We start from the raw sequence: 19977 nt of genomic DNA, 5'->3' as shown, positions 1-19977 counted from the left end.
AATATCCTACCCGTTTAAAATGAAAAGCTATCGCAGATGTTTGCACTAATCCTTTTATGAGAATTCTATATTCAAGAAAGAATTTGATATAAATTGTACGTTTTGTGATTCATATCCTTAAACTGCTGTCCACTTGTTTTGGCGCTGTAACTTTGTTGATGCTTTTTGGCAGAATCTGTGTGACTTTATCCACAACAGCATAGAAGCACAATTTATGATATTATGGGAAGATTTCTTACTTGGCCTCACTGAAATCATGCTCAACAATTCTGAGTTTCTCATAAATCCTTTATTGTCACTAGCTAAATATCATATTCATTGTTCCAGGTAGAGAAAGCCATGCCTTGCTGCATTTTACAATGAAGTTAAGTTTTATATCCTGACTATGAAAGACTCTGACAAAAAATAGCCACTAAAACAATTGAAATCTGTATTGCTTTCAATGTACAGTTGGGAACCGAAGCCCCTTAGCTTTTTCTTGAATATTGTTTATCTATATGTGTTTTTCTTGAGGCATAACAAATGTTTCTGCAAATAAAGTTTTTAAAAAACACATTTGAAACAGCATTACAAAGAAGATATTAGTTATCTTAAATTCAAATTGGAGATGGAACGAAATACAGTTCAGCAGTTAAAATGTGACTATGACGCCCTGTCAAAGTCAAATGTGCTCCTGGAACTGGAACAGATGTCAATAAGACGAAATACCGAGGAAACATTGAGAGAAATGTCTAAACAGCAGGAAAACCTAGAAGCAGAGAATAATGAGCTAAATAAAGAGATCACTGCTTTAAAACTGAAGCTGGACAAGATTGAATCCAGGGTGGCAGAAGAGACCCCAGAAAAAAGCCCAAAAGAGACAACAGAAGAAACACTGGAGGAGACAAAACCCACCATGTTTCAGAGTCGGGCATGTTTTCATTGATATGTACCATTCAGGAACGTTACGATATTGGCTGCCACCAATATCAGAAATTTTTAAATTTCTGAACGGTGGACTGACATTGATATCCAATAGTAACACCGGTGTTATGCCAGATTTACCAATATTTTATCTTTTTTTTTTATCCGATTACTAGATTAATCGTAAGAGTAATTGATAGATTACTCTATCACTAAAATATTTGTTTACAACAGCCCTATTGAAGTTGAGGTCTCCCTCATAGATTTTTGTGGAAGTGCAGCAAAGCTACTTTTAGTGAAATTCCTGATTCCAATTTGATTGCTAACGTTGGTTGCTTTCTCCTTGGTGCTGGGGTCTAAAAAAAATGTATCGACAATGCCAGCCAGACTGTTTTGTAAAATGAAAATGCTCCAGTTTATACATAAAGTAACAAATACAACAGTCCTTGAATTTGAAGTAATTATGTTATGACGATAGAGAGTACAAAACTAACTACAAAAGTTGGTTAAAGTAAAAATAACTATCAAAACATAAAACTCAGGCGAACTAGATCAAGGAAAGCAGCTCCCCTTCCTTCGCAGACTCAGAGCAGAAAACAAAATGCAGACGTACTCCATAGTTAAAAAAAATGAAACATTTGTTTTAATGAATCATTGCTCAGTTAACAATAGCACAATATCTTTTTTTCAAATATATTATTTAAAGATCTCTGAACATTATGCGTCATATACAAAATCCATGACTCCACTGAACGGTTACAGACACTATTACAGAGCTGAAGCAGATTTTATTAGACACTGCTGTAAACATGGCGTCAATGGTAAAATGAAGATGAACATCTGACTGCAAGTTGGCTGCAGCAGAACCCTGAAATGGGAGGAATTACAGAGCTTATAGCAGCCGACATATTTACATATCGCAAAAAAATAAAAAGTACACCAGCTGCATTTGTTTTTGGTGTTGCTCAAACAGACGGACCAGAAATGCTTCGCAGGGACTAAAGCAACAATTAGGCTTGGGCCAGCATGAGAGTCACACAGCATAATAACTTAAAAAACACCAGTATCACGGCATTTAAACAAGAAAAACGGATGTGTGACGTGATGCACTTTCCTTTAAAACAAGAAGAGGATTCTTGAGCAAGTAGTGGAAAAAGTATGGAAACCCTTTATTCAGCCAGCAGGTAAAAAAAAAGGAGTACTCCACACGTAGCCAGATTTCTGGGAAAATAAATTCATTTTCATGCGTTTTGGCCTTTCATCTACACAAAAGCTCAGTTTTATATCCCTAAAAGCAATTGTTTATACAGAAATGCAGGGTAATAAGTCATTTGACAGAGTCTCTTTTGTGTTGGTGGTCTGAATGGTCTAAAGGGCCGTTTTCATGCGAAACCTTTACACAATTAGAAATAAACATGCAGTGAATAAATCAATTTTCAATCAATATTTTGCACCAAAGGTAAGAATAAACACATTTCCTCTGTGGCTCTTTAAATGTGTATAGATTTGAAATTTTAAATTGACATTTGTGACTGTATACAAAATAGACCAGCAAGTATTGCAGTAAGCATATTGAGAGGGAACGCAAAACGTAATTCCCCACCGACATCGTCTTGTGTTTTAATTAAATAGGCTATTTAAAAGTAGTTCAAACACGATTACTGAACCTCCTGGCGCCATGTTTAATTCCTAACAGGAAGTCGCAGTTGTAAGCCGAGACATGTTTTAACTTTGCGCTACACTTAAGGGTTTGGCGTGTTTAAAACAACGCTCTGGATCAGAACTGAGTACGAGCGGGTTCATGTCGATAAAAACTGTCCTGAAATCGATCCCACGTGTACGATATGTTTTTTAAAGGATGTGGTGGAGATATTTGTTTTTATAAAGACCTGGCTACGTGTGTACAAGGCCTAAAATTCGCTCTTCGCACTTTCATAAGCATCTCACTGAAAGGGCTAACCGCTAACCGGCCCACGCATACTAAACATGAAGGTGCTTTCTGTACTGTGGAATAAAAATGTCTGCTGTAAAAACAAAATTAAATAGATAAAGCTTTAAATATGGAGTCTATTCTATAGGACCATCTGACACACCACTGCTTTCATACACTCATAAGTAAAGGCAAACTACTGATTCTCGACTCGAACTGCTGCCATTACAATACTACTTATTATTCTGAAAAAAACTCTGCCATTTTCACCAGTTAATAATTATGTCACCTTTTTATGAGTTACTACTCATGGAAATAATCAGTGATTAAATAAACAAATACGTATCGGCCCAGTAAACAGGTACTCAGGGTTCTGGGAAATAATCAGAGTGATGTGAGAATGATTCCCAAATCCAGCAGAGCATGGCTTATCCTCATCCATAGAGTTGCTGTTTTAATTATCATGCTACAACACCTAGCTCTTCATTGCATGTGATACTGCATTGCATTTCATATGCATGCTTTGTGCATGATATTGTTGGTCATAGTAAAAATTAAATACATCCCATTACAATTTTATTTCAAGGAATTAATAAAAATGAAGCTAATTATTCGAGTATGATTTCTCTTGAAAATAACAACTTTCAGGCAAAAATAATATTCCATAAGGAAAAATAGGTCTTTGTATTTAGAAATTATTATATATATATATATATATATACACATATATAAAAAAAGCACTAGTGTGGGTGTTTCATTAAATTGGGTATGAAAGATGAGTGTCTGAATCAGCCAATCAGAGACTCTAGGAGCTGGATGCTCGACTCCTGCTGTGGTAAATTCACCGAGCTGAACAGCTGGAAGTGCTGAAAGCTGTCGGAGTGTCTGTGCTCTTTGAAGGAGCTGTGCAGCGGTCCGGAGGGATAGTCCCTGTGGAAGAACTCCAGGTCGGAGTCAGAGGAGAGGCTCAGGTCCATGTATCCGCTGAAGGAGTAGCCCGCTGTGGGAGACGGGGTGTTAGGGAAGTCCTCGAAAGAGTCCTCGTTGAAAAAGTCTCTGGATTGATTGGCGTTCTCGTCGAGATAGTTCCTGCTGGCGTCAATGTTGTCCGCGAGCGCAACGGGCGAATGCGGTCTGTCGTCGTCTGAGGTTGCAGAGTTGCATCTGTGCCGGTTTTGGGCGCACGAGAAGAAGTTCTTATTGCCGGAGTCATGGGTCAAATCTGAGCCTCTGTCCGGAAGAGTCTGGGTCCCGCTGAAGAATTGTCCTGCGTCGCATTCGGAGGAGGAGAGGGAGGATTCGGACATGTCGCTGCTGCAGCTGTTCTCCTCAACGACCAGCTGGTCCGGGATGCAGCGGAAAGAAGGAGCGGCGGGCATGGCGAAAGGAAGCAGGTCCTCCTCCAGGCCGGACCTGAATGGACACCTGCTCTCCTGCGTGCTCTGCTCTGCACCGACCTCGTTGTGTCCTGAACAGTCTCTGAGCTCCTCGGTCAAACCCGCCTGCTCCCCCGAGACCAGCGTTTCACGACACAGTCGCCTCTGCAGCTCCAGCCTCATGAGCGTGTGGATGTAATGAGTCTGAACGCGCCGGGCGTCGAACTCGATGCGCCCCTGCACGTTTCCGCAGCTGTCCTTGGTGCATCCGCAGGGGAAGTTGAAGCGGTCCACCTGTTGGTCAAAAGAAAACCAGCAACATTTTCTCAAAAAGGGTCTGTGAAATCATCAAATTCATCCTTCATTCACTAATTTGTCTCATATGATTTGCAGGGCATCTGCTAGTTTCAGGAGGTCAAATTTAAAACTTTTAAAGACATTCTTTTAATGAAGTTTGAATACAATTTAAGACTGAAAAAAACTAAATATAGGGGATGGTTGGGAGATCGTGCTCTATTACAAAAACTATCCATCTGGCTCTGTGCCAGCAATAAAGGCACAAAGGATAGCTAATTGCTGGTAGCCTCAACTGCCTTGAGTTACAGAATGCAATGAAGATGCTGCGTGCGACCCAAATCTTTGCTTGACAAAAAAGTCCCAGGAGAAAAGCAACTACATGAAATAGTTCTGCCATGACAAATGTAAGACTTGTGATTAGCATGTTTAGCAATTTACACTTTTTAAAAATGAATTTAAGGTGGTAATTTTGGACAAAGAAATTTAAGACGTTTTAAGGGTGCGTGGACACCCTGGCTTTAGAGCTCACTGCTATCCAGCACACTATGGATGCAAGTTAGCGCTTAACGAGTTAATCTAAAGCTGATTGATCTTATTGATAGACTATTAATTGAGCTCTGCCATGCAGCTCCGCTGAACGAGTGCTATTAAGGTGATAGCTTTAGGAACTTGTCGAGTGTTTACATTTCAAAACAGAACCGCAATAATAGCCATTTTGCATTCCACACCGGACTCTGTCTGGACCGTTTCCCTTTTCCGTTCTGTTATGGCCCCGCCATCTTTGTTTCTGTATCAACTAGCTTCATTTAATAATGACCAGCAGCGCCCTCTTCTGAATGGTGGCCAAATTACAACACTAAAAGAAGGTCAAAGCAGACATTACAAGTTTATCAACTGGAACTTATTTTAATCTAACAAACCATTATTTGACATTTGCATCCTTGTTGCAGACATATCTTTTTTTCAGTCTTTGTTAATATTTTCCCAAGACCTTATGGTCCTTAACGCAAACACGACTTGTTGCAGTGTTGTACCTGGCACTTGATGCCTGCCTGACTGCAGGCGCAGGTCTCCGGCTCGCAGAAGCCCCGGCAGTCGCAGCCACAGGCCTCCCTGGAGAGCCGCAGAGCGTGAAGCTGCCTCTTCTCCTCCTTGTCGATGACCTTCGCCCCCGCTGCCAGGAGGAGGGCCTGTCGCTGTTTGGAAGAGAACGGCTGAAGGTAGCCTCCGTCCTCCAAATCAGACTCACTAACATGGATGTCAGGGTCTCCACCCAGAACTTGATCCGTCGTCAGCTTCTCCCCCTCGTTTTGGTCAACAGCTCCACTTATGATCAGCTGGAAGCAAACACAGCAGCGGTTCTAGTTACGAGAAACTTTGCGAGCGAGATCAGTGCAAAGCTGAGACCAAGAGCACTCACTTGGTGTTTTAGTGCCTCAAACCTCTCTTGAATTAGTTTCTCTCTGTGCCTCTCTCTGCGCCTGCTGCGCTGCTCCACTGCATGCTCGTCCACGGTGTACCTTCGGAGGGCGCTGTGTTTGCGCACCATGCCCAGGGTGGCACCTCCTCTGCTGGGCACGCTGGTGAAGCCCTGGCAGCGGGGGAAGCTGAACACCGTCACCTGGTCGAAGCGCACGCTGTTTGGCCTTTTTGAGAGCTTCGGCTTCTTCAGGATGGGCCAAACTGGTTAGGTTTTTAAAAAAAACATCCCAAACATTAGATAAAGCAGTGAGCATTCTGTGAAGAAACATATCTGCAAATAAAAACAAAATATATACCGCAAGTGTCACCTATTAAAACCACAAACCTCATAGATTTTATGTGTGCAATCTAAGTTTTAACACTATTATCAGCATTATTAATGTATGCTTCGCAGAACTTTAATGTCGTCTCATTATCATTATTAACACAGCCGTGTTTTATTAGTCTTCCTAACCCACATCAGCTCTGCTAGCTGAACATTTTTATTGTCTTTTCCTTGCTTAATATTGTTTTTCTCATTCTTTCTATTTTGTATTTGGTTGCCTCTCCTTTTTATTTTATAGTACAGTAATATACTTGGTGTCTGCAATTTCTGGCCAAAATGTTGAAAACCATGTATCATTTTCCACTGCATGGTGGGACATTTATTAGCACTGTGGTGTTTTGGCAAGAAGATTCTCGGCTTCAGGATCCAAGGATTATGAATCACTTTATATGGCATTGTAAATAAGCTGGCTATCCACAAAATTAGTGGTTCAGTTCAGCCTCAGATACATACAAAAGTGTGTAAAGCTTACAGATAATCACTATGCAAGCACAATTAAAATAAAAAAAATCTTTAAAAGACTAATGAAGAACAAGTCTGACTTTTGCTGAAACCCTTGTAATTTCCAAAGCGGCCACTAGGCGGGGGTACTACCGGCGCTTGACTTCATTTGGGGTCGACAGTCAGTGGCGGAGCTAGACTTTTATTTCTGGGGGGGTGAATGGGGGGCCAGGGCTATCTGTAAGGGGTCCACTGACTATGACAATGACAATACAGTAAAAGTACTTTCATTCACATACTATATATAAATAAAGACTCATGAAATGAGATTTGCTCATGTAATTTGCAGTTTATTATCAATGCATGCCACACAAAGCATAAGTGGACATTAACCTCTAAATGACACCATTGTAACAAGACAAGACTTACAATGAGAATGCAGTGTCACACAGTTCACAATTACAATATCTCAAAAAAGAAGGTTGTATGTCATGGAAACTGTTATTTAATAGATGCTACATGTGCATTTTATTTTCGAACTTAATGCAGCTATGACCAAATGTACTGACTCCTAAACTATCATTGGTACAAGTACCAGTCGGTGAAGACCCAAATCATGACGAGAAACACAAGACTTCTTCATGCACTCATAAAAGTAAAATCCTTCGGTTGTTGTGAGATGAAGCAAAATATGTTACAAAGTCATCCATGTTGAGGCCCCGTGCCCTCCTTGACTCTATGCTAAGTGTTCCAATGTGACTTAGCCTGGCATCAGCCATTGTTGTCCTTAGGTAACTTTTAATTAATTTTAAAGCAGAAAAGCTTCTCTCACAAGAAGCAGTACTAACTGGACTAACTACTGCAATCTTGCAAAGTCTGAATAATTCATGTAAAACCTCTTTATAAGGTTCAAGAAACAGAATAAAATCAAGCAAAGTAGAAGGTGTGCCTAAATCACTCTTTATTCTCTGATCAAGCAAACGCCTTATTTGGTGCACTTCATGTTTCAGGTCATCTAAATCTGACTCAAAGATATGTCCAAAAGCAATCAGAGGCTCCTCATTCAAGAAAGTTGCACTTTTGGGGTTTAGGGACTGCACTCCTTGCATGATCTCACAATTTTTCTTTGAAAAACGCCTCTTTAACTCCGCTATGAGACAGTCAAGCACCTGATTAAAGAGTGGTCTGGGGAAGCCCTCGTCATCACATTTTCTCTGTCCTATAGTGCTCATTACAAGTGAGTCAAGAAATTTTGAACTTAATCTTGGATTTCTTCTGTCAATTTTTACACTGATTTTGCTCTTCTCAGCAAGTTCCTCAACCTCTTTCCATAGTTCATCAAAGTACTTTTCATTTCTGTAGTCCTGGAAAGTGTCTATAAGAGCACCTACTAGATCTACAGCTCTTGCTAAGTCAAGAGTGCTGGACTGAAGCATGTCGGAAAGACATTTGGCATCACCAAGCACTTTACAAAAGGTAACCAAAAGACCTAAAAATTGGATATCTATTTGAAGAAGCAGGCCCCTTGCCTCCACTGTTCTTTCGCCATTTCTTTCAAGTGCAATATCCTGCAACAATCTCAGAACTGCTGGAAGTCTGTCTCTCATGGTACGGCATGCCGTATACCTGCAGGCCCACCTCGTATCTGAAAGTGCCTGGAGCTCCCTGGGTTGTTCTGCTGGATACAACTCTTTCTGTACGTCAAGCCACCTCAGATGAACATAAGAGCCAGACACAAAGTTATGAAGCTGCTGTAGAAGTGCAAAAAAGTCAACGACCTCAGGGACTGCTTTGGTAGCATCAACAAGGACTAAATTCAAGCAATGTGCGTTACAATGAACATAAAATGCAAATCTGGCATTGCTCTGAATTCTGGCAGATACACCAGAATGCTTCCCACTCATGACGGATGCACCGTCATAACCCTGTCCCACTAGGTTATTCCTGTAGTCCAGACCATGTTTCTCAAGACAGCTAATGATCATTGCACTAAGACCTGCTGCATTAAGGCTTTCAGCTGCCTGGAAACATAGGAAGCTTTCGTGGATGACACCATTGTAATAATATCGTACAACCAAAGACATTTGTTCCTTTTTTTGCAAGTCTTTTGTTTCATCTGCAATAACACTGAACACTTCACATTCCTTCACTTCTTTTATGATTTCAGTCTGTACCATCTCTGCTAAGCCCTGAAGAATTTCATTTTGGATTTGATGACTTGTGTATTTTGCATTGGCACATCCTCTAAGCTTTTTTTCAATTAACTAACTGATCATGCTTTGCTATTTCATCCAATATAGCCAAAAAGTTTCCCTTATTTCTAGAGTCCCCAGACTCTCGATGACCCCTTTGAGCAATATTTTGTGTTGCAGTCAAAAGAAGAACATCGGCTATTGTTTTAATATAATAACGGTTTTCTTCCACCACTTTTTTCCGGTTTGTGTTTATAGAATTTAGCATGGTTGTATTTCCCTCATTAGCCCTTTTATATTGACTCCATGCATACATTGCATTTACATGGTGCTCTAACTTTGAGTGAAGCTTAAATCCAGACTCCTTGGACAATGCCTTTTTCCAATTACTGAAGCCGGAATGCGAAGCAAAGACACTATCTGGTGCATTAGGCAAAGAAAAATGCCTACAGGCAAAGCAGTAGGAGGAGTCTTTAATAACAGAATATTCTAACCAAGAATAGTCTTTGTACCAGGAGCTGTGAAAAGTTCTCTTTCTTGTTCCATGCTGAGTTCTGGGGAAGTTTGTCAAACTTGGCTGAACAGGGCCCTGTTCTTTTGACTTTGAAATATCTGGAATACAAACACAATGGTTATGTACACATAATTTACATGATCATTATGTCATGTAAATTGTGCAGCTACTAAGCAGGTCTTAGTGTAAGTAAAATTACCACTGGGTCCTTTTGGAAAAGCAAAAGGAGTGCTGGACACTGCTGAGAAGAGATCAGTGGTATCTCCTGCAATTGCCCCTTCTGGCTCATCATCATCCTGGTCAGGCGCAGAGCTTTCTGTGTTTTCAGACTCCTCCTTTGATGGAACTACGTTGTAAAAACAGTACATTAACATAATTGAACCAACAATTAAAGAAACACATTAGCAGAAGCCAGCAAGTAAAAATAACCTAAAACGGGGCAGGAATTTGACTGTTTCTGTAGATACTCTGACCTGGTGATGGTGGATTGGTGTTTGCCAGACTTTCTTTCTCGTGACTGTTCTCAGGACATGAGCTACCAGGACTGCTGATGTCAGAGCTGAACCCTGTTTGATCTGTGCCTGATTTGCTTCTTTTTATAAAGAAGCTGTCTATCCTGCCTCCCTGTCTTTTCATTCTCAACTGACCCTAGGAAAAAAAACAAGCCAGTCATGTTATGCCAAGTATCACTTCCTATTACTTAGTGTTAATAGATCCCCACTTCCAGTGTGTAGGTCAGGGGAAACAGACTGTGGCTGTATGTTCAGCATTCAAACTTCTCAGCTACTGGACCGACTAACCTGTTTTTGTTCATGATCATTATCGACTTTATTTATAAAGCACTTTAACAGCAGCCAGAGCTGAAATAAAGTGCTAAACATCAGCGATAAGATAAAAGAAAACATAAAAGAAAATGACAAAGCTAAACACATAAGAATTTAAATAAATTAAACATTTCATGGAAAACATAATAAAGCAAAAAGAGTAACAGATTAAATTGTCACAAGTTCATGCCCTTTCCTAGGGGAAACGGAACCTCTAACAAAGTGTTGCCGTTTCATAGAAAATGTTTAGAAAAGAATTAGTAAAAATAGCAAATGTCAGTGGGGAACTTGTGTGGAGTTTTTTCACTCATTTTATAGTACAAGCTGGCTCCATTAGCATTACCTTTCACAGGTAAGAAAGAAAGAACACAATTTTATGAACAGAATTTCTTGACTTTGTGGCCAAACGACAGCTTCTGAGCCAATAAATATTTCCCATGTAATTATATTGGCCAGAAGTAACTACTCTGATTTTTATTTTCTTAGTATAGCTAACATTTTTCATTCTGTATAGTTTTATTTAATGCGAGAGCTAATAAGAAATCGCTGTTAGAAAGAAAGAGCATTACAGACCAGAGGATTTTGGCAGGTCATATAATCAGGAATGTCGTGATCCATTCTGTCTGATAACACATGCACCACGTTGGATACTTTTTTTTTTACTTCCCGTATTTATCCTCCCGACATTGTTCAGGCAGACGTGAGTGGTAAACACACTGAAACACGTCAGCGTCAGCGTCTTTACAATACTTTTTGCTTCTGCGTGCATTACGAGTCTGACTGGCAGACGTGACGTATCATAGGAACTGGCCGACTCGCTCACTAAGTCGGCGTCTACGTATGTCTATAGCTGTAGCATTGTTAGCTTGATGCTCGCAACTTATAGTAGTAACTCAACTACCAGAAACTATTTCCTGGCTGAGCACAAAATGTTTTTAACGGGGTTTTTTTATTGGTAGTAGTAAACCATTGTAAAACTTACCTTTGAAGTCAGATTATCCGTCTTGGAGTCAAATCGACTCTATTCCTCTTAGCTGTACAATATTTCTCTATCGTCTCTTCGCGGTTCTCCTTCTCTTCTTCTGTTGGGTCAACTCTGTTGTGTCCAAATGGTGTATCACAATAAACGTAAATGGTGCATATCGCCCCCTGCTGCTTTTGAGCAGTCACAACAGTCACAAGTGTCACAACCCATTGTGGTACATAGTGCTACCTACTGTGAAGGAATGACTGGGTGTCGTGACATGTCGATCATTTGGGGGGGCCGCTGGGGGGGCCAATCAGATGGCTGGGGGGGCACTGGCCCCCCCGGCCCCCCCTCTAGCTCCGCCTCTGTCGACAGTTGAACACAAGTGAAAAGGAAATGCCAAGAAAGGCTTGTGTAAACAAGTAACTGATCAGCTGCAGAAAGAAGTTGAACTTCTTCTTCCTTTTATTTTTCGCTGCAGAGCAATCGGACCCTCAGCGGTCTACGACAGCGTCCGTCGGGTCAGTGTTTGACCTCAGCAACACCATGAAACACATCCAAGTCTGAACTCCCAGCAGCAAAACGTGAAGAAAAGCGAGCCCAGATGGTTGACTTAGTATCATCTGCTCTGTTTGTCTGAACACATCCAGTCTAAATCTGTTAATCCTCGACTGTGCTGTATTGGCGGTGTTTGTCCTGAGGAAGAGATTACTGTAACCTTTCTGAAAACATCTCCATAACCCCGGTGTTTGTTTCCACACCAGTGCCCACAGTGATCCTCACTCTTCCCTAATTTTTTGTCTTTTGGTGCAGGACTAGCCGTGCTTTATTCCTAATATGATGGATTCAAATCTTCTTGTTCTTCTTGTTTACATTTGCTTTTTTTCTGTTTTCATTTCCTTCCTCTCTAAATAGTCGAGTTCGCTTCTTGCTTTTGTGAGGATTATTTGGTTGTCTCTTAGCTCTCCACAGAGGGAAGGAAGTAGTTGGGGTTTTATTTGTTTGGGAGTTTTATTTTTCGCCTTTTTTATTTATCATTTTAATATATCTTTTACGACATCCTTCGTGTTTAAATACGTCTCTAGTTCGAGATTGAACAGGATAAATTGCGAGCGGCCTCCTATCTAAACGAAGCCATTTCATACGACTTGTTTAAAATGATCCTGCTATTCAAATTGATCCCACTACTTCTTATTGCTGAAGCAAGTGATCTACGCTCTGCAGGAGCCGGTCCCTCTCTGTGCGTCTTATCTGCAACGGGGCTTAAAGGCCGGCGCTTTAAATATATCAGTCAGTCATAACTTCTGCTCCAGGTTGATAAGAGACACTCCTATAAAACGCCGGTGAGGAAATGCGCCGATAAGGAAGGAGGTTTGCATTAGTTGAAAGACGAGAGGAGGGGAACAAACGCGACTCACTGGGCGATCCGGAGGCTGACACAGGACTGTGAGGTGTGAAGTCTTGGTTCTCGGAGGAGCTTCCCTCCCCGTCCGACTCCCACTCAGAGGAGGCAGGAGAGGAGAGGGAAGATGGAGAAGCAGAAGAAGAAGAAGAAGAAGAGGCGGAGCAGAAGGTGGAGGGAGGGGAGTAGCAGGGATTTTCCTCCACTTCTGCAAACTTCCTCTTAAGGATGTCTCTCATTGTTTGGCTGTGGCGGTTCCTAAACGTTCTGTATGAACACAGAAGAAACAAAAACACGGGTTTAAATAACTTAACATTGCGTTGTAATAAATGTGCAGCCGAATAACGGAGGAGGAGGAGTTTTTGGATTTCAAATTGAAGTGCTTCAAAGTCCTAAAAATATCAAAGTTAGTATCCTGTAGCAAAACACACTGCTGCCCCTCTCCAACCTGTTGCTGCATACTTACTTCTTGTGCATTAATCCAAAAGGTTTGTTATTTATTATAGCATCTGCTATGCTTAAAAACTTTTAAAGATCAATGCTAATGCTAATTTTTGACACATGTGGCATCTGATAATCCTTCCTAAAATATATAGGTCCTAGCATTTATAGGACGAAAAAAGATTATTCACTTCCTGTTTTGTTTGTTGTTCTTTTCATGTTGAAATTAAGTTGTATTTTAGTACATGTGACCAAATAATGACGTTTGCAGTTCTTTATAATCCATAAAATGTTTAGAAAATCTGCTGTGCATAATAATTTGGAACAGGGCATTTTGAGTTTTTTATTTTTGAAAAAAAAACAAACTACTGTTCTCATGGGGAACTTTGTTCAGTAAAATTTGATTTATACTGTAATAGTTCATGACTTGAAAATTATACTGACCATCATTTGCGTTGACCATTTAAGAAAATCTGAGAAAATATCACTTGGATAATAACTTGGAACACGGTGTATTGTCTTTAGTATAGAAAACAGATTGACAAAATATGCATTATTCTGTACATTAAAGATAAATTGAAGAGGTGCTTTTTTTATTTTTGCTTGTGTCTATTTATCAAAGATACAATAACACATTTATTTTATAGAAAATATTATTCCAACTGTAAAATTAATGTCACATAAAAAGAAATAATTGATGCCTTTTTGTTTGGAATGAAATGTTTAAATGTGTCCATCTGTTTTCTCCACTGTATTTTTAGCCAAAGTTTTGATACTGTAACAATCTCATATCAATGAACAATGACACTAAATATGCTTTGCACTTTTCTTTTTTTTTTTGCAAGTGACAACTGCAGGAATGAGAAGCACTTCCTGGTGGAGCCGGTTCCCAGCCACCAGTTTGTTTAGGCTAATTCCATCTTGATAGTGATTTACCTAGAAACTAAACATGTTTCACAAGCTAACTCAGAAAATCCTCCTCTCACTTACAACTAGCCGACACTTAGGAGACTTAACAGCGGCAAAGCAACTTCACCACTCTTCTTTCGTTTCCCTGCAGAGTAATTAACATTCCAGTGATTCCTTAAGTTTCTTTTTTTTGTTGTTGTGAAGAATACATGGAAACGGAGCGTCCAGCGGTTGTATGCTCAGGGCTGGGCGATCAAGAGGCTGCTATTTTTGGATACGAACATGGAAAACGAATCCAAACAGGAGCGCTTTGAGGGAAACGGATCTTAGCCGAAGAGAGCGCTTGAAAGAAAGGGCTGTCAGAGAACAATGAACGTTTTCCCACGGTGAACGTTGCTGACTGATGTTGGGCTGAGACAAAACAGACAAACTGATTTCCTAATGTACTGCAGCCTTAATTTAAGCTAGTTTGTCTGATTACACAATCACAACAGAGCGAAAACATAAGGTCCAAATTTTATTTTTATTTACAACATTTCTTTTTTAATAATGGCGCATCATTCTGCTTGCTGTCACACTTTTGGAGAAAAGAAGCAAACAAAAACAAATGTACCGCAATCTTACAATCTAATGTGAGTAGAGATGCACTAATCAGGCTTTTTTTGGGGATCTACTTTTCTTTTAGGTCTCAATTTTAACTTTGAGAGATTCTTATTTTTTTTTAAAAACACAATAACTAGAAAACAAGATTAGAACCTTTTATGCATCAAAGCACATGTCTTCGTATGTATCTACAGTTTAATAAACTAAAACGTTGCTTTAAAATACTAGACGTTGGTTGAAAACGGTGGGAGGTTTTAGCTTTAATGCATTTAAGGAATTGACAAGTATTCAGTGTTTAACTTGCACACAGCCAGGGCCGGATTTAGAATAATAAAGGCTCATGGGCTGAAGCCTGTTTTGGTGCCATATTCCAGAAAATATGAATAAAAATATTTTATTCATGTAAATTACATGGTATTAATAGGTAGGCCTACACATTTGATTGATTGGTTTAAAATGTCCGGTAAACGTCTTCATGTTGGACTTGAAAATATGATAAACTTAAAATATTTGAGTCCAGTTTAAATTTATATAAGTCCAACGCTAAAAAGAAAAACATCACAAGTGAAATGAGCATATGACTTTAAAATGTTTTTACAGCATACACAGAAGACACTTTCTTTGGGGCGCCCCTCTTTCCTCCAAAACGCTTGGTGCCCTGGGCTACTGCCTTCGTAAGCCTTTTCTAAGGTCTGGTTGATCACATCACCAATTCAATTTAATTTCCCTTTGGGATTAATAAATTATATTTGCATTTGAATCCCATTGAAAAAGGGTCTGTGGCTGCTTGATTGTTTCACCTCTGAACAAATGTACAGCTTGTACAAAGAAGCTAAAATAGATAATTCACTTATCATAAAGGAAAGCATATTATAACATAGCTCAGTATGAATGAATGGCCATTTTCTTGCCCTAAGTACTTCATAATAGGTTAGGCTTTCTGGTGACTTGAACCAGTGAGACTACGTGTGTGTGTGCATGTGTGTGTGTATCAACAGAAGAAAATGTCCTGGATTCATTGTTTTAAAAAAAAACAAAACAGAGGTGAAACAAGAGACAACTCAGTCAGCTTCTTTGGGAAGAACACGCAAGCAGTGAAACTCCCTGCATGTCAGGGTTTTTATCTCTCCTGCGAAACAAATGTTTCCACAGATTTAACACAAAAGAAACAGTGGCAGCATTTCCAATTAATACTGCGGCACAGAGTAAGTGTAAGGACAGCCTCCTGTCCCAGTTCCATCCCATTTATTACATATCTGACAGAGCAGGAAGACTCGCTGCACATCTAGGTATCCACTGAGACCGCATCAATAATTTAAAGGTTCAAAGCAGCGGCAGCGGCACACTGTGCACATGCGCGTGCACGTGAACCAGAAGACCCACTGTCAATAAATGCATGTTCTGAATAACGTTACACTGTTACATTACTGAGAATTACTTCTTCTTCTTTCTTTCTTTTTTTTCCTTTCGTGTTCCCTGCAGGAATGTTGCGCGCATGTCACACTGGGTTTGCACTGAAGCAGCGCAGGGGTCGTTTCCTGTTTGGCATAATAACAGTCATTAGGCAGCTGACCCCCTGACCTTTTCGCCGAGGAACACGCACGCACACTCACGCATACAGGGTTCACGTCAGCTACAATGACAACAGTGTTCCCCGCTTTCTGTACGCCACAAACACTGCTGTGCCACAGGCTCCATTTAAAACTGGGCACTCTTCCAAGACGACTGCTCCACAGCACCACAGTCATAAACTTCTTGAAACAAGAGGTGGAAGTTTCTATAAAGTTCATATGTTCATTTTAATCATAAAAACTGTAAAATTGCCAATAATTACCAATTAATTGCCCACAAATCACATTCACTTTGGCTACATATTTAACATTAAAACGATTAGGCAACGATGGCTGAACAAATTACAAACTGTAACACAGAGGAATACAACCGCATGTAGATATTTTTTTTTGTAGGTTACTTACCATAAAGTGAAGATGAGCATGCTAGTGAAGAAGGTCCGAGACTGTCACGAAGTTACAGCTCTCGGCTGCCGTCGGGCCAGCTGAGCATTTTGTTCTGTTTATGTGAAGCTGCACAGTAGTACTAGTGTGAATATGAGAGGACTGGCTGGGAGCAGCCAAAGACACAGACTGGGTCAAGATAGTTCACCGTTCTGAAACTGCCTGGAATCTCGCACCTGCGCACAACCGCCCGGGCCGTTAGCTATGCTAACGGAATCTTTACCGCTTTCTGTGTATCACGACTAAGCCAACGTTGAAATATAGTTAGACCTCAAAAAACATTTTGACAGTTTAGTCTTAATGTTAGACTTTAGCATACCGAAACCTTTACATTTTTCGAAATTCCATTTATCGCACAGCCAGGTTAAGCGAAGCAGGAAGCGCCGCGCAGAGCCTCCTCTTGTTCGGGGCATGTTCCTCTGTGTGCCTTTTCTGTCTGTCCTGACGCAGGCTGTGACACACGCAGAGGCGGTAGACACTCAAGACTCTCGGTGCTGCCCACAGATTTCTGTCTGTTGTGTTCACACTGGAGCAGTTTGCGCCAGTATTGACGAGCTAGTAAATAAAGAACCTTTAACCCTCCAGCTGGTGACTGGGAAAACAGCCCAGGGTTTATACTTACCTCTTCTGTTTGCTTGCTCTTAAAGTGGAAAAAGAGGCTCATTGATATTTAGAGGATGTTAATAAATTTATAGTAACGATCATGAGTGAAATCTAGCAATTTAATCAGATTGAGAACAGCGCTTTATCTGTCCAAAAGGATTTTAATGGGATGGTTACTGATATTCTTGGATGATACACAAAAGCTAGAAAGTGTTTCAGGACTTTTTTTTTTTTTTTTGTGGTAAAATTTCAATGACAGCTCTTCAAAATCATAAGTGAAACATAAAAAGTTTTATATTCCTCATTATAACTATTAACAATATCATCCATGTTTGCAAGTCACCTACAGACCCAATAAATTAGATTGACTAAAAAGTCGATTTATTTCAAGAACTTTATCCCTAATTGAAACACATTATATGGATTAATTGCACACAGATTGATGCTTGAAAGCCTTTATTTCTGTTCTGATGTTATGCTGTTTTTTTTTACAGCTAGTAAAAACATTACATTTAAAATTAGGATATGACATCCGACCAATAAAACAAATATTTTAAAAACAGAAATGTGGGCTTAACATAAGTTTAATACCTGTTTAAAGGTTGATATTTTGTATATCATATTCTAGTTTACTGAATATGAGTGTATATGCTCTATGTACCCCAAACCCACTGACTGGATATGCTTGATATGCTTTTATGCATCCACATTTAACTGAATATCCCAAGCAACCTGAGCAACACTGTTTAATCATTCGTTGAAAAAGGCAAAGAGCTTGACACAACTTCAACTTCTGTCTTTGTCTCAGTGATAATCCACATGAGACAGGACTCTCATGTCATCTTCAATCAATCAATCTTTATTTATGCAGCACTTTATGCACCCAAAGTGACCAATGTGCAAAAGGTATCAGTTAAACATGGCCAGTTAAACAAATAGCTGAGTGGCAAGACGAAAGCCATTGTTAGAAGAAAGCAATAACAGATTTTACTTAAATGTTATCATTTATGGGGCTCAGAAAATATGTGGATTGCTGGTAAAGAAGTCCAGTTCGTTTGCTATTCACATAGGGGACATGTCTGAAGCCCTGCAAACCTGTCATGAACCTGGTGATTAAGCACTTGTTTCTGGTGACACACTCTCCCTGGTCCTGGTGTTGCTTTTTTGAAACATGATTCCTCTAACGCCGCCGTTCCAAAAACTGCAGGAAGTCTCCTTCGGCGAAGAGGCGCTGCAGATTTAAACGCGGATTATGGATGTTGGTGTAAATCCGCAGAATCTTTTTTGCTTAAAGAAATCCCATTTTCAGATTTTGGCGTTGCGCTTTATAAACAGATGCCAACATGACTGAAGTTTATTTATGCACATGACAGTGCCAGGGGGAGAAATGTCAGTGCAAACAAAAAAAGAAGAAGGAAAAACTAGTGAGTGGAGAAAATTAAAGGATTAACGTTCCAGTGCCTCTGCTTTTAAAGATAATCACAGGCTACTCTGCAGAAAGAAAAATGAAGCGGAGCTCTCGAGAAGACAGACACACAGTGCATCAGATAAACAGATGGATAGACAGATGAAGGGAAAGACTAAAACACCAAATGAGCCTGCGGTTTGACCTCCACGTCACTCTAACAAGTTGAATAAAAAGAAGTTGCTCTGGAAGCCTAAGTACCTGTTAGTCCAAAAATTCTGACCAGAGGACGGACAGACAGGCTGCTGACCTCAGCTCTCGGTGTAAGTGTGTTACAAGAAAGTGACCCACTTTAGATGGGATCACTACAGTGCACTGCACTCACTTCGCTCCGCTGACAGTGACCTGCACGAGGAGTAAACACCAGGGAGAGACAGAGGGAGGATCAGTACAGTGAAACAGCACAAACAGGTAGCAACACGCGGCTCACGGTGGACTTTTAGCAACACCGCAGCTCATCCACGCCGTGCGATTCACTCACAGCACATGATCAAAGAGTTCTGTTAGGCTTTGAGGCTATTTATAGGACAATTGCACTGCCTGGACCAAAAATACATATGTGCAATACAGTTGGAGTTTCCGGTTGCCCAAGCAGGCTGTCACACTGTGACTTGCATGTGTCCTAATGTGTCAGGAAGGGGGGGTGACGTGGGGGTGGATCCTTTTTTTAGCCTGCGCTCTTACAGCGCGAAGAGAACAGAAACGAGTCATGGTGGAAAATTAATGTGCTACTTCAGACTGCAGCGATAACCTGAATAGAGTTAGACCAACAATGGCATATGTACAGTGATTGTTTTGCTTATTAACTATATTAGCGCAACAACAAAAGTGTCAACTGATCCAGACTGCTGACCAGATTTCTTAACATGTCTGTCAGTGATGTCACTGCCGCTTTTTCAAGGTTGTTTGTACGTCCTTAAAAAGTCTTAAATTCATGCATCTAAAATTAAGGACTTAAAATATCACAAATTTATTTTTTAAATGGAATACGGTCTTAATTACATTAATCACATGTTGCAGCAGGGCTATTAATATTGTATGTGTAGTTTTTTTTTTAATCTTTTCTCACAAACAGACGTCTTCATTGAGTTCTGTGGCTGGAGGCAGTCGAGGTCATAAACACAGTAAAAAGAAGAATAAATAAGTAAATAAGTAAGCAGGTAAGTCTTTATTATATCTATGATAAAGGCTACTAGTAACTTGCTGCTAATATACCATTGCTAGCTCGCTAGCCAATCTGCGTCTGTCCTGGGTAATTGTAAATGTATCGGCAGTTGACCGGACAACA

At 40.2% G+C, this 19977-nt stretch overlaps 1 protein-coding gene and 1 long non-coding RNA gene across 3 annotated transcripts; both read right to left on the bottom strand.

The window, feature by feature from the left end:
- Positions 1-1526: 1526 nt before the first annotated feature.
- LOC114147125 (cysteine/serine-rich nuclear protein 2-like) lies at positions 1527-16728 on the bottom strand. Its single transcript, XM_028021684.1, has 5 exons — positions 16583-16728; positions 12670-12920; positions 5927-6189; positions 5541-5843; positions 1527-4503 (listed from the first exon to the last, which is right to left on the bottom strand). The coding sequence occupies exons 2-5, from the start codon at positions 12890-12892 to the stop codon at positions 3622-3624; spliced, it is 1671 nt and encodes a 556-aa protein (XP_027877485.1). The 5' UTR covers positions 12893-12920; positions 16583-16728; the 3' UTR covers positions 1527-3621.
- LOC114147127 (uncharacterized) lies at positions 9226-11305 on the bottom strand. Of its 2 annotated transcripts, XR_003596027.1 has the most exons (3): positions 11267-11305; positions 9660-9806; positions 9226-9558 (listed from the first exon to the last, which is right to left on the bottom strand). It is a non-coding gene; the product is annotated as an uncharacterized LOC114147127 (long non-coding RNA). The 2 variants fall into 2 exon arrangements; XR_003596026.1 differs by lacking the exon at positions 11267-11305 and having other exon boundaries at positions 9660-11260.
- Positions 16729-19977: the final 3249 nt, after the last annotated feature.

Source organism: Xiphophorus couchianus, chromosome 6, assembly GCF_001444195.1.
Source record: "Xiphophorus couchianus chromosome 6, X_couchianus-1.0, whole genome shotgun sequence".
Taxonomy (NCBI): domain Eukaryota; kingdom Metazoa; phylum Chordata; class Actinopteri; order Cyprinodontiformes; family Poeciliidae; genus Xiphophorus; species Xiphophorus couchianus.
The sequence above is the reverse complement of the archived record's forward strand: the minus strand, read 5'-3'. Positions and strand labels throughout refer to the sequence as shown.